This window comes from Aptenodytes forsteri, unplaced genomic scaffold (genome assembly GCF_000699145.1).
Source record: "Aptenodytes forsteri isolate BGI_AS27 unplaced genomic scaffold, ASM69914v1 Scaffold139, whole genome shotgun sequence".
Lineage (NCBI taxonomy): Eukaryota > Metazoa > Chordata > Aves > Sphenisciformes > Spheniscidae > Aptenodytes > Aptenodytes forsteri.
In genome coordinates this window covers 2,405,664-2,420,773 of record NW_008794414.1, presented here as the reverse complement: position 1 = coordinate 2,420,773, position 15,110 = coordinate 2,405,664, and the positions used below count along the sequence as shown (strand labels likewise).

The 15,110-nt window shown below is 41.5% G+C and overlaps 1 protein-coding gene across 1 annotated transcript in view; it reads left to right on the top strand.

The window, feature by feature from the left end:
- Positions 1–687: 687 nt before the first annotated feature.
- Positions 688–15,110, top strand: part of TGS1 (trimethylguanosine synthase 1) — a 26,785-nt gene continuing 12,362 nt past the window's right edge. The window contains exons 1-10 of the mRNA XM_019474655.1: positions 688–774; positions 2,647–2,819; positions 4,605–5,457; positions 6,908–7,025; positions 7,980–8,066; positions 9,143–9,314; positions 10,809–11,160; positions 12,076–12,249; positions 13,202–13,345; positions 14,675–14,891. Of these exons, the coding sequence (XP_019330200.1) occupies positions 2,760–2,819; positions 4,605–5,457; positions 6,908–7,025; positions 7,980–8,066; positions 9,143–9,314; positions 10,809–11,160; positions 12,076–12,249; positions 13,202–13,345; positions 14,675–14,891 (2,177 nt within the window). The 5' untranslated portion in view covers positions 688–774; positions 2,647–2,759. The remainder of the gene's footprint in view (positions 775–2,646; positions 2,820–4,604; positions 5,458–6,907; positions 7,026–7,979; positions 8,067–9,142; positions 9,315–10,808; positions 11,161–12,075; positions 12,250–13,201; positions 13,346–14,674; positions 14,892–15,110) is intronic.

The following is a 15,110-nucleotide window of genomic DNA, read 5'->3' as shown; positions in this document are numbered from 1 at the left end:
CCTCCCTTCCGCGGCCGGGGCTCCGGCGGGCGCCCCCCGTCCCCCTCTCCCTTCCCCAAACGGGCGCGGAGGGACCTGGAGCTTCCCCGAGCCAGAGAGGAGGAGCAGGTTTGTCAGCGAGGAGAGGAAAGAGAGATGCTGCTCGCGGGCTGTCTCTCGCAGATGCGTGATTTGGGAGGAGAGGTCGTGGCCGTTGCCGGAGCTTTTGACGTTCAACACACTCGGTGTTTAGCAGAGGCACTTGCAGAGATGAGGTGCCTTCAGCGTTGGGTGGTGGCTGAAATATTTGCAGTTTTGGACCGAAGACACTAAATGCCACCCACTTAAGCAGAATGTTTTGTGCCCCAAAAATTTAATTCCCGGGTATTCTGTGTGGCAGCAACGTTTTCTGAATATCTTTCATGTAAGCTTTTCACATCAGGCTTTAAAGTGCTGCATTTTTCATATTTTTCTTTCCTTCGTGTGTTTAGAATCACAGAGCAGCCCAGGTGGGAAGGGACCTCGAAAGATCACCTGGGCCAGCATTTTGTGGGAAAGGGAGCCTAGATGAGGTTATCTAGCACCCTATCCAATCGCATCTTGAAACCTCCAGCGATGGGGACTCTACCGTGTTCCTGGGGAGATTGTCCCACTGAATGATATTTTTTACTGTAAAAAAACTTGTTTTAATGATGACCTTCTGCATCCATGTCTCTTTTCATTTTTACAGAGATCGAAAATTATATAAACTGGGATTAAAAGGATTTTATGTCAAAGATGACAATGATAGTACAGGTAAGGTAATAAAATGTACTGTGTAATATGATGTGCAGTTAAAGTGAGTTGTGTGTGGTTATTTAAGGTACAGTAAGACTGTGTAACTGCTAACCCATAGTTTTATTCTTACTTCTGGCTTTTTTTTCAGCACTTTTGTTACGGGGATGGATGTGAATAATAACTTAGCACTTGCATAACTTTCAAATTGCTATAATCTTGACGTGGAAGTTTGTGTCAAACCAGGTGCGATGCTTATTATCGTTTGCACAGATTTACCAGCTCACATAATCTCCACCTGGTACACAGAGCAGATTAGCTTACAAGTGCCTGACCTGCTCTCAAATCATAATTTCAACTTTCCTAGCTCAAAATTAATTGTATCACAGAGGGTCTGCAAATCCTAGATGTTTGCTTGGGAGTAATACTGTCCTGCTGACTCTACCCCAGCCTACGACATTAGCTGTTGCTGATTAATCTGCTGGGCCAGAAGTAGAAAAGCAACAATAGCCCTAATGGGGGAAATTATGATTTGCATGTACATGAGGAGTCATATGAGGAGGGCTGGAGAGGTAAGTCTCTCCCTGCTTGCTTGTATTTTAGGAATAATCATAGTGCATGCTCTGGCAAATTCAACACCAGTCCCTTGCTCCATCCTCCCAAATTCCCCACACATGCCTGTCTGAACATAATTCCTTTGGTATCTGATTTTTCCGTTGGTGTATTGCTAGCTCCAGCATCATATAATAGCTTGATTTGAAAGGAAAGAATCTGAACAGAAAGGAATGACTATAGAAGCTGAGAATGAATAGCACAGGTTAGATGGAGGCAGTGTGAATGGAATGAAGGAGAATGTAAACCATGTTTTTGTGCATATATGACTGAATTGTGGTGAGAGTAATCAGTTAAGAAAAGAAGAGTCTTGTGCTGTGTAAATATATATATATATTTGGCGGTAAATATATCCTGATCAAAAAAAAAAATCTTAAATTTTTGAGTTTTATCAACTGAGTCAAGAGCTTTTGTGTTTCATAAGTTTCATCAGTATACAGTTCCTACTTTCTCAGTGGTATTTGTCATTTTATATACATACGATGTTGCTTAAAAATTTGATAGATGTGCACGCAGTGTTTCAATAGTCGATCAGTTATTTCCGAGATGATGATGTTCTGTAGTTCACACATTACATTTTTGTAAAATTGTATTATCTTTGTTAGCTTGCTTTTGAAAGATTTGTAACAAAACCAGTTTCTTGTATTTTATGCTTGCTCTGATACATGCCAAAAGAACTCCTGTAAAGAATTTTCTTTTCCTAATACTAATTTTTCTGTTGTTTGCTGGGTGTTACTGTAGTTTGCTCTGCAAGTTATTGAGGTGAATGTTTGTGGTGGGTTCACCCCAAGCACCCACACCCTCTACCCCAGTTTTTATTGCTGAGCGTCACATTATAGGGTATTGATTATCCCTTCAGCCAGTTTGGGTCAGCAGTCCTAGCTGTGTCCCCTCCCGATCTCTTGCCCACCCCAGCCTACTCACTGGGGAGGGCAGAGTGGGGAAAAGAGAAAGCCTTGGTGCTGTGCAAGCACTGCTCAGCAATAGCCAAAACATCGGTATGTTGTCCACACTGTTTTGGCCACGAATCCAAAACACAGCTCAATACAGGCTGATATGAGGAAAGTTAACTCCATCCCAGCCAGACCCAGTGCAATGTTTTGGCTGTCGAAGTTAGATTTTGGTTCCTACTGGTAGTTATGCGGACAGTAAGATGCTTATGATGAAAATTTTAAATGGGAAAGGAAGCTTAAGAGGCAGTTCTGCTCGTTTTTGTAGGCCATGCTGTTGCATTGAGGTATCAGTGCCAGGTTATATTCACTTAATATAACTTGTTTATAGGGGAGGAACAAGCGTCTGAGGAGGAGAACCGTTGTCCCAATGTGACATTAAAGGTGGATACTAATCATGCTCTCGACCTGGAGGAAGTTGAACTAGACTCGGAGGCCGAGCTTATGAAGAGTATGGGATTGCCTCTTCAGTTTGGTGGGCAGTCAGCCCACAGGGACTTTGTGGTAAATCTTTATTTGCTTTATTTGTTCTGTGTAATGTTGGTGCTCTGCATCAGGACAACTAGCACACTCCAATCTGAGCACGTGTGTTCATACTGTCTGCTTTAACCACTTAGATACTAATACAAAAAGCTAGTTCTCAGATCCCCCTTGCAGCTGATAAAGCCAGGCTGTTCCAAAGGGCAGGAGTGAGGCTTGGGTGCTCTGCTTCCCATAGGGAGCACTTGGGCTTTAGAGGAAGACTAAAGTTGTTCACAGATGAGAAAAAGACAGTGGGATGTCCACATTGTCCACTTTATGGAATATAGACCTCCCTGGCAGTGAGAGAGTACTTCTGTGCAGAGCACTCCATGGTTCTGACCTGATTCATTTGTAAATAAATAGGATAAACTTGTATGTGATTTTAATTGATGGCATCTAAATAGACCTTACAGGCGTCCAACTTCAAGCCCAAAGCATACATGCAATTTTTGTTGCTATGTAGTAATACCGCAAATAAGTTGAATGAAAAAATAATGTATGTTTTTACTAGATTACTACTAAGCATTGTGCTTTGCACTGTGTGTATTAACACGACATTATGAGATACGAGGATGAAAGAATAATGCCAGTTCTCCGAACCTAACTTCTTTATAGTCCACCTGATGCATTTGTCAAGGCAACAAAACTAGGGATTGCAGCTGATGGGAGGTCTGGAGTAATATCTGTACGTTTGCAGTCTTTTGCCCATGTGAGTTGTAGTCCCTCATCACCACCGCCTTTTTACCTGCCAAACTTAATTTGGCAGTTTATGAAAAAAATTGGCAGATTTATCTGATGGAAAAACTTGCTTTTCTTGGATGTTTTTCTCTTGTTTATATCTGTAAGCACAGGAAGCCCCACTGAAACAAGTGGAGTTGTATTTGATGAAACCAGCAAGTTACCTTAATGTTTCCTTTCAGTAACAGGTTTTTCTGTCATCTGTTCCACTAGACAACTGTAGTAGTATGAGTTTGTTGTAACAAGTGAAATGGTTGTATTGCACAAATGAAAGGGCCACCTGTTTGGAGAGGAGGCTGTTTCCTTGTGTTTCTGTTAGCCAACTTGGAGATCAGTATGGGATGGGAAGAATATTACACCCCTCTTTTGGGTCAGTGTGTTCAGACATATAGAGATTCAGCTGCAGGATTTACAGAGCTCACGAGTATAAAGCGATGCTTTTTTGTTTAAAGCGCCCAAAGATAGCAAGGATTTAACATTCTGTTAGGCTGAGCATTATATGTTCGCTACCATAATTAGACACCTGAACAGTGTTTGCTGGCCAGGCAGATACCAGCTGACAGTAAGAGTCAGCTTCCACAGCCCTCTAAAACAGGTCCTTGATGTTACTGAGATACCGTTTTACTGTTGAGCTCAGCCCAGTGACGCCTCAATTCCTGACCAACCTCCCTTTAGGATTTTACAGTGTTTCATGTTGATGTCTTTCCTTCTGAATCCTTGAGCTACTGATGACTTCCCTCTCAGCAGCCCCACTTCTGTCTGTAATTCTGCCTTTTTTTGTGTGTGCGTCTTTCTACATACTTTCTCACAGCTCTTTCTCACAACTTCCTCAGAAACGTCAGCCAAGGTTGTGCAGTGGGGCCCTATGAGACCCATAAACCCTACAACCTTTTGTGGGGAGAAAGCTAGCAGCAGGGTTGCAGTGAGAGGGAGGGTTACAGCAGAAACAGAAACGTGCTTGGAGAGAGGACAAGAAAAGACTGCATATACATTGTGGACTTCTAAGTATGTTTTTCCATTATATTTTAGGCAACAGAAAATTATAGAAAGAGAAGTAACATGAAGATTATGAAAAAGAAAAAGAAGAAGAAAAAAGAGTTACAGCAAAAACATGAGGATAAAATGAGGCAGGAACGCCAGGATCGAGCTTGTGGTGGTCATATCCAGTCCATTTCTGGTGAGCTGGCCCTTGCTACAGAGCAACGTGAGAAGAGCAGCAAACCTCAGGTTGTAAGTGAAGGGAACTGTGAAAGTTCAGGAAGTCTTGCAAATGAGGCTTTACCCAGCGAACTTAAAGAAAGATGGGAGAAGTACTGGAGTGAGTACGGAGAGGGCCTTCTTTGGCAAAGTTGGCAGGAGAAGCATCAAGAGGTCTCATCGTCTGAGGCCACCACAGCTTCTGAGCCTTGGAATAGTCCGGACACCAGGGAAGAGTGGGAGCAGCATTATAGCGAACTGTACTGGTATTACTGGGAACAGTTTCAGTATTGGACAAGTCAAGGATGGACTACTGAGAGCTCACATGGTGACAACGTGGAAGCTAATGGGGTTACCCAGGAGACGGGTCTGTCAGGAAAAATGGACTTGGTTAGCCCAGGGGCTGAACAGAGCGAAGTGCTGAACTTGGAGCTGTCTTCCTCTAACACCAGAAGTGAGGAAACGCTCCCTTCGAGTGCTGAGCCCCACAGTGAAATAATCACTGGGATTTGTAACTTAAATCTGAATTTGGAGGAAGCGCAGCAGAGCAGTGCAGCTCTGGCAGTAGCCTGTCAAGGTCCTCAAGAGCGTAGTTCATCTGACAGTGAAAGCCAGAAGGAACCCTGTGATGGAGGAACCAGGAAAAGGAGTGCATCTTGTGAAAATAAAAGTATTAACCAGTCAGGTAATACAAAATGCGCTAAAATTGATTCTACCAGAATTTCTCTAGGCAGTTATATATAAGAAACAAGGGCATGTCTGTATTATGCCATTTTTAAAAAGTTGATCAAGTATTTTGTGGGATGATTGCATACTTGATTCCTTTTTCTTCCCTCTGCTTATCTGGACGATCTCTCTCCTCTCTAACCTGTATATTGAATGTGTTCTTCAGCCAGACGTGATTTTAACAGAACATGTACTTCATAAATCTTCAAATGTACTACAGAAAGTGGTGAGAGAGCACTGTTAGTGCGTATTTATTTTTTTTATCTTGGTATTGCAGCTGTGTCATTCAGCTGATGTGTCTTTTCTCACTGATAGTCTAAAATGAATGAAAACTCGGGTTGATGTTCTCATGAATCTGACAAATTTTAATAACAGCTTTCTGAGGAAAAAAAATAGTTCTGCAGTTCTGGGGTTGGGGGAGGGGTTTGCCTTCTGTCTAAAAATGCCATACTTGAGAATAAACTCTTGTTTTGTTGTACTGTGTTACTGTGGACCAGATGTCTTCCAGAGGTCCCTTCCAGCGTTAAGCAATCAATTAGGCAGTGAGCTGCAGTCATCTCTACAACCCCAGATTCACATGTTCACAGCTAGTGCTAACAAGTGAAAGTGCCAGGTGGTGTAGTAGTATGATGAAAGCCAGTGGCTGTGCCTTACGCTACTGGAAGAGCTTCTGTGAGGGAGGTACAAGACTGGGCTGGAGACATTTTTGCCAGCCAGTTCAGCATGCAGAGAAAGGAGGGGGCCATCTTGTTTGCCTGCCAGTTCTTCCTGCCAGCATTCACTGTAAGCAGCAGTGTAACGTCTTTCCTGACTGGTGTATGGTTTCTCCTGCTAAAGAGGAGGGATGAAGCATGTGAGTTAAGTTTCAGCAGCCCAGGACTTCAGTTTGGTGGGAAACCTCTAGAGTCCGCCACTAGTGACTTTCTAAGGAAGGAAGAAGCGGGTGTGGTCCCATCTTGATCCTACAGTACAGTTGGAATGGGAGAGGTGAAAGGAAAATCTCCCTTCCAACAAGAAATGAGAGGAGCGTTGGAATCCTCTCTTATTAAATGTATGTGAATATCTTTGCATAGCTAATGAAATGGAAACAAAATTTACACACAAGGAAGAAACTGTTTTGAATTTGTACCTTGTAGGCATTTTATTTTTCTTGGAGAGCTGAGATAATTTGACGTTGGTCCTGCTTAAGATTATTAACTCTACAGTGTAACTAAGACTGGAAGCTTGCATTGGTATGTTGTCCCTCAAACAAAGACAGGTGAAGGTATGTGTGTTTGGCACTTGTGCCTTATTTGTCAGATTCAGGTATGTACGACAACCTAACTGTAGCTGCAGATGTACTTTGGGGACAGGAAGATAAGGAATTCATTTATGCAGAAGGAAAATATGATCTCATCTGTCTTTCTTAGGTTCGCAGGGGTCATGTAGCTCGAATTCAAATGGCAAAGAACAGTTGCTGCTTCGTGACCGAGATGAAGATGAGGATGAAGAGCCTCCTGAATACAGACATGCCAAAGTCAAGAGAAGGCAAGTCATGAAATTTAGACGAGCTTTTTTGTCAAGAAGCCCAGGTCCAGAAGCCTCCTGATTTATAGTAACTATTTGTTTGATTGAGATTGAGAGTTAAAACTTCAGTACAAAACCACATAGTCTTCCATCACAGCTTGTCACTTTACCTGGCAGCAAGCAGTGGATATTTCTTCTCTTCGTTGCTTTATGAAAACAGTGTATGGCCTCGATGACCGTGCGGGGTGATGGTACTATTCTTGTGCCACTGCAGTGTACAAGGTTGTTAAATTGGATAGGACAACTTGCTTATCTAGGTCTAATTAGTGTAGATGATACAAAAATGATAGTAAATAATTTGTATTGTTTAACTGAATTGTATGCTGCCAGTAAAGTGCTCCATGCTATGGCAATCATAAAATAGCTAATCTCTGCCTTGTCACGGTCTTTTTCTTTCTTCTCTAAAAATTTGTAGCCTCAAAGATGATGAGATGGCTCTTCCTCTCTAACAGATTTACAAACTCGAAGGTTAAGGGATGGATGGAATTGTTATAGGCTAATCACGTAGCTTTGGTTTTGTTCTAATATTTTGCTGTTGCCATAGCATTAATAATAGATAGTAATATAGATAACGTAATAGATGATGAAGGTAATTTGGAAACAGGGTGGACAAACACTATCTTCATTGATTCCATGTAGGGCTTGATATTAAATATTTTAAGAGGTCATTCGGAATATTATAACCCCAATAGAAGGACATACATCCCTAGAATTGGAGGGGCGTGGGGGGAAAGTATGTGCTCATGTATATGAATAGGCTGATGTTACCTGCCTTGCTTGGTTTCAGCAGTGTGTGGAAGAACTTACTGAAGCCCACATTTAAATGTTTTCATTATGTGAGTTTCTTAGTGGTATATCTGTAAAATAAGAGTGTGTTTTACAGCAAGTAACTTTGTTGTCTGCGTTTTTTCCTAGCCATGAACTGGATGTGGATGAGAACCCAGTGGAAGATCCTGAGGAAACCTGCTCTGTTTTGGGTTTCAAGTGTGGCACAGGACAAAAGTAATTGCTTATGAGGAACTCAGGGTTTCTTCATAGCAAGTCAGCTCTCTCTAGACCATTCATCTCCATTCCCATTTTGTTAAACTTTTGAAGATGATTCCCAAAGTTAGTCTCTGCTCTTAATAAAACTGTCATCCTTTGGCTAGAGAGAGATGCAAAGTTACAGAGACTAATTAAAGAACAAGAAAAGTTGTTCCTTAATTAAAAGAAAAGCTTTGAAACAGAAGTGTAACTCGTAAGGTACTTGCAGTTGTGTAAACGTTAAATGGCTGGTTAGCTACTTAAATGAGAGCTTGAAGGCTCTGACAATGAATGGTCCTCACAGTTTGGAGTCCTGTGAGCTTAGATCATAATTTATAGCTGTTTCATATTGGAATGAGGCTGCTTTACACTAGTAAAATGTTGCTATACTAATGAAGTGTTGCCAGGGTGTTGGACCAGTGAAATTTCATTTTTGGTGGTATGACGTAAAGTTACGGTGGTCAGTGCTGTAGAAGTAATATCACAGGGCACAGGTGGACTGTAGCTTAGGTCTAGTGCTTCTGCAGGATGCAAGTTGTTTAGTGTGTGTGTATATATGTATGTTTCAAAGAGGAGTGTGTTTTGTAGTTGACAATCTCTGTTCTACTTTATAAAAATTGAAGTGAATTGCCCATATTTCCCTTTTTTTTTTTTTTTTTTTTAAATTGTGTTTGCCAGGAGACAAAAGTAGCTGTTTTGGAGGTTCTTTTCAGCCACCAAAAGATGTTTCATTGTACTAATCAAGATATTTTTTCATTTCCTATTCTTCAGGCTGGTCTGGGTAATTGTTTCCACCTAAAGTTATACACCTATTAGGAAAAGAAAAAAAATCTAAAACCAATTTGGGTAAAAGTTTTCAAATAAAAATATTTAAAAGTTTTCATGAAGGTACGTTATTTTGTAGCTACATCCAGTGACATATATTTTAAGAGTGGAGCGAACATCTCATAAAGGAATAATTTAGTCTAAATCATTTTCTGTAGACATCAACATTCATGTTAAAGCTTCCAGATTGGAAATTAACCAAGTCCTTTTTTTTTTTTTTTTAACTTCAGGTATGGTGGAATTCCAGATTTCACCCACCGAAGTGTGCAGTACTTGGAGAAAAAAGCAAAACTCAAGTCCAAATTCTTGGATATGCGTAAACCAAGGAAGAGCAAAAACACACACATCTTCTTTACAGAGGGATCTGAAATGTCTTGCAAAAAAAAAAAAACTTTGAAGAAGGTAGGTTTAATTTTTAGTGTTGCTGTGATTCATAGATTTATCTGCTCCCTTAGGTGTTGAATTATGAAAATGAAAAAAAAAATAATTGCCCAGAGTAGGTGGCATTTTTTAAGTGTCAGTCCACTGCTTTTTATTCTTCCTTCTCTTTTTTTTTTCTTTTTTCTTTTTTCTCTTTACCTTTCTTCCCTTCCCTGCTTAGGCGAAGAGTAGTTAGGTTAGGGTGGATAGGGAAAGGCATTGGTGGACTCTTGGCAATCTGTCAAGAGGAATGTGAGCTTAATGGTGAAGTTATGTGAAAGTCATTCCTAACATCTGGGTGCATCACTCCTTTAGAGGTGTGTGTAGGTTTCTATAGTTATTAAAAGTATCTCTGATTTTAAAATGCATGTGAGGGCATTTTTTAGTGCTGGCATTTCAGCAGTGAGAGATAAACGTTTGTATAGGTTAGTGTATTTCATGTAGCTCCATGTTCTTAGTAATTTGTATCAACATTTTTGCTTACACCTCTACCTGCGTTTATTTTCACCTCTAACTTTATGCTTTAATTTTTTTTTAAACTCAGAAATCAGTAATTAGTAGAAAAACTTGTTCACTGTAGATTTCTTTAGTTAAGTCTCTTTAAAATCTGTTTTCTCAGATTTTCAATGTTACTTTGCCGCCTTCTGGGATGCTTGGCATTCCCTAACACCCAAGTGCGTAACACTGTTTTCTGGTGGTGACAGCACATACTGTGTTGAACCTCAGGCCCATTGCTATAATTTTTGGTCAAAGGCTTGACCATTGCCATCTTGTACCTGAGGCCAGTACAGTTTGAGGGCAACTTTTAATTATGTGAAGAAAAAAAAAAGTTCTAAGTTTCCTCAGACTTTCTGGTAAGGAGCTGCCCCAGGCCTAGTGCCACTCAGAGCAACTGTAACGTAGAAGTGAGCGTCTGTGTGTGCCTTTGAGGAGTTTGGACTGGCGTCTGCACGTTGGTTAGGATGCAATGTTGAGCTCTCTACTGTGCAGCAGAACCCTTTAGCACATGCACCGTTTGGTACATCTTGGAGATGAGGCAACTAATGTCTGAAGGTAATTTTACCTGTTTATGCTAATCTGAAAGCAGAGTCCAGCTGCTCCAAATGCAGATCGGAGAAAAGACAGTTAATTAAAAAGTAGTAGTGTTGGTCAGCTGTGCTGTGGCAAGTCTGACTATATTTCAGATATTACTTGAGAATTATTTACTGTATTTATCAGTCGATTTTGTGGAGTTTCTCTTTTGCAAGTAGCTGGTATCTAGTTCCCAAAGACAACTTGTTTCCAAATGTTGTAAAAAGAGAGCACGGTTAAGGACTTCCTGAATGTTTTGACTCTGGATATTTTACTTTTTTGAAAATACATGTGGTAGAGAGTGCATGCATGGCAGGTGCTTTTGAACTGTAAGGCTTTTAAACTGTGCTCTTGGTAGCTGGTTAACAGCACCATCTAATCGTCCGTGATATTTGACAATTGCAGGTGGAAGAGTTCCTAAAGCGGGTTAATAAACCTGGGGAGGAAGCCGCATCCCAGACAGCCTCCCCTCAGGGTAAAGCGGAGGCATTGTCCGTGAGCAGCGACTCGGAGGATCAGGAAAGCATTGCTGCCGCACAGACTGCGACACTGAACGCCGAAAACCAAAAGCCACCGTCTTCCAGTGCGGCCGTCACAGAACCTGGAGGGAATCACCTTGAGGAGGAAGCGCAGGACGCGGCAGCGAGCAGCTCCGATGGGCAGGGTGTGGGGAGGCAGGAGCGTGGCTGCGGGCGGCAGCTAGTCTCTCTGGATATTCCCGATTATCTCCGGGCAGAGACAGAGGACGTCAGCCAAGGTACATCAGTTTCCTACAAACTGGAAATGAATTGGCAGTGGACTTAATACTGCCTTCCCAAATTACAGCATTGTGTGGTATTTATTTATTCTGTTTATTCAAAAAGACTCGTTAGGTCCAAGGGGTGATGAGGCTGATGGAGAGCTGTGCTAGTGGAAGTAGCTTATTCCTGGAGCACCAGAATCCCGGGTCTTGTCTCTAATATTGGCAGTATTTCTTTATAGATGAACAGTCATTGTTGATCCTAGATGTGATCTAACAGGTCTCCAACTCACACCCTTTTTCCCCTGTAAGGATGAGGGTCATTAACCTCTGTAGATGCACAGACCGTCAGGTTTTGGGTTCTTGGACGCACATTGCTGAGCTTTGGGGAGCACGTGGTGTTAAAATTATTTTCTAGGGGGAAAAAAAAATCTATAATATGAACTTTTCTATTTAACACTGTAAACAAAGGAAAACCAGATTATTCAGGTTTCTACATATAGTTTAATCCTTCCTATAGTAATTCAATTATGTTAGATTTCTACCGTAAAACTCTTGTCTAGATTGGTTCTTATTCCTTATTTATATAAGGGCATTAAATTGGTCTCTGATCCACTTGTTTTGCTCACTGTGTAGAGTTTATTGCCATCAGTTGAAGATGATGGCTAGCCTGTTAAGGCTCTTAAATAATGGGTGAACTGTTAGGATTTTTAGGACTGTGACTGATACCTGTCAGGTAACACTATTCCCTTGAAATATAGGATGCTCTTTTTTAACTTAAACCACTAATCTGCATAATCTGGCAAACAGTAATAAAGGACATTTAGCAGTGTTGTTAAACATGAGCATCTTGTATCTTAACTCTCACCTACCTACCGATTACGTTCCTAGCCTACAAGAACAGTGACTGTTAACTTTTGCAGTGTCTTCCAGCTGTAGATGAAAAAATTACCGCAAAGAAGAAGGAGAAAAAAAGGAGAAGAAGGAATAAAATTGTGCTGGGAGCTATACCTGCCGAGATTGCTGCTGATCCGGAGCTGGCCAAGTACTGGGCACAACGCTACCGGCTGTTCTCTCGGTTTGACGAGGGAATTAAACTAGACAGAGGTGTGTTTAGTACAAAGTGTGCTGACTTGGTGGTACAAGAAGTGTCCAAAACTGTGGCCCTTCTTGCAGTTTATTACTGCTTTTCTTACAAGAGGAGCATTGCCGAGTGTGCGTTTGCACCTCTGGATAAATTCCATCCCCCAGCAAGCAGGCGAACAGAAGTCTTGGGCTTCAGTAGGGCTTCTAGCATGGGACACCCCTGTTTGCATTAGTCCTGATGTTTGCCAAAGATCATACTGTACTGAAATTATGCGTGGTCAGGACTTTTTCAGAAACTCAGTGACATTTTTCTGTTTCTATATTTTATAAAATAATTTTGTGAAACTTTCAAATATGCTGATGGATCTAGTTTTGTTCTGTTTTGTTCTGACTTTCAGCAGTCACTTTCAAAGTTACTTTTTTCCATGTTTACATGGAAACCACTTCCAAACCATAAATTTATAGGTAAAGAAGGAATTAAGATTAGTAATCTTTTGTATCTTGGGTTTGTTGGTTTTGTAAGCCTTTCACTTCTAATGCTCTCCCACATAAACACGTAGATTATTTGGCAGACCAGACATTGCTGTAAAGAAAATAACATGTCGGATAAGAGAGAATATATTTCTGGTTTTATTTGTTACAGAGCAGAATCGTGATGTATAAATTTTTTTGTAGCTGCTTCAGTGGACTTGTCCTTGATAAGCCAGAATCCTCAGCACCAAGTTCAACAAAGCATTTACCGAGATTCAGGCATATCTGTTTGCTTCAGCGAGACTTTGTTTGCTTAGCAAATGGCTGGACTGACCAGAGTTTATCATCTTCAAAGCCTGTATTTCCTGGTCGAATGTGCTAAGCCAAAATTGTTGGGATTAACGCTAAACCTTCAGTTGTGTGTGGGGGTTGGTGGTCTGTTTTTCATTTGGGTGACCTTGAAATAAGAGGCAAAAATACACTTCTTCCTTTTCCGTTGCAGAGGGTTGGTTTTCTGTTACTCCTGAGAAAATAGCTGAGCATATTGCCATCCGGGTTAGTCAGTCATTCAACTGCGACATCATAGTGGATGCGTTCTGTGGGGTTGGAGGAAACGCTATTCAGTTTGCGTTGACCTCAAAAAGAGGTAAGCAGGTGTTGTATATAGCGCATTATTTTGTTTCTTCAATCTTTTTCCCTAAAAATTTCGGTATGCACTTTGTTCGCTGATTTTTTTTTTTCCTCAGTGCTTCTGAAGCAACAGAAGCTTTTTTGCTTCATCAACAGAGCTTTCTGTTTTTAAAAAGGACCTATAAAACTGCTTTTCTATTTTAAGTCAGAGTTGGATTTGTGTTGTACTAGTCAAAGTTATTTTTACGTGGCGTAGTAACTAGTCTGTCGGATGCTCTGAAGATTGCTGGTAAAGGTTGAATTCTGTTTGCAGTGCTGACCTGCAGAGACGCCACAAAGCTGCTGCTTTTCCCAATTGTTACACCAAGTCTGTGTACTCAAAAGCAGGTTACCTGTGAACAGTACTTAAAACACTTGAATGGGATAACCTGCAGGTGCAGCAGAACCACATACAGAAAAGTCATGATAACTTAGTATTAGTCTAAGTTCCTGTTGCCAGCTAATGAAATTGCAGTGAAACATTGGGAGTGCTTTCTGTAAAAACACTGACTACTTGATATTCCTCTACTCATCAAAGAGTCTGGTGAAATACCAGCTCATCTAACACTTCTGAGTAATTTCTGAGCACGATAAATGGTAGTTTCTACTGCATTAAATTTGGTAGGCTGTGGCCCATTCTATAAATATTTTCTGAATTTCACTTAGCTTTTTGTATTTCCTGGCTAAATTTTTATTTCTATGATTATGTACTGCCCTTGTATCATCTCCCTTGTGCTGTGTTGGGTGGTTTTTTTGAACTCAATTTTCATTACAATGTGATCAGCCACAGATAAATGTTTATCTTTAACAAAGGAGAAGAGTAAGCTTCTAATTGACACCATTTAAGCTGTCAGGCTCCTGCCAAGATTGAAGCGAGGAGGACTTCCTCTCTTAGGCGGGCAGCCTTACCTGTCCACTACTTGAGCTGAGATGGAGGATTGTCATGGCAGTATATGTAGTAGCTGCCAAAAGCTAAAGTTTCCCAGCTTTGCAACAGCAGCTGAGCCTTCCCAGTCTTGGCTGCGTGGCTTCCCTTGCTGGTTTGATTATGCAGCTGTTCTGCTCTTGGTGGAACCTCTGCTCCTGCCATGCAAGGGCAGGTCCTTCCCCTCTGAGGAACTGTAGCTTCATGTCTACCATAACCTACAAAACTGAAGTAGTCACTCACCGCGCAAATGTAGATTATAGATGGACTTGTGTCTGGTGGCTGCAGAAGAACACCTTCCTTATGAAACATCCTTTTGGTGGTCAGGTGGCATTCACAGTTCACGTTAACCTGTGCGTTTGCTTGCTCTTTTGTTTGCAGTGATCGCTATTGATATTGATCCTGAGAAGCTCAGTCTTGCGCGCAACAATGCTGAGGTGTACGGCGTGGCGGATCAGATAGAATTCGTGTGCGGAGACTTCATGGTGCTGGCTGCCGACCTGCAAGCAGATGTTGTGTTCCTCAGCCCGCCCTGGGGGGGCCCTGACTATGCCACTGCCGAAATCTTCGATATTCAAACCATGATTTGCCCAGACGGATATCCTTGCAAAGTTACGCGTTGTTGTGATTTTCAGTAGTTTACAAGCGGTTTTCTCTCTCTCTTCTCCTCCCTCTCTTGACATGGGCTTTGCATGTCCAGTTGGCTGACCAGGGATGATACGACCAGCAGCTGAAGTCCCAGATGTGCCGAATTTGTTTTGTCCCCCTCCCCCAACCTCAGCTATATGACTTTGACCACCTAAAATTAAATATTTTT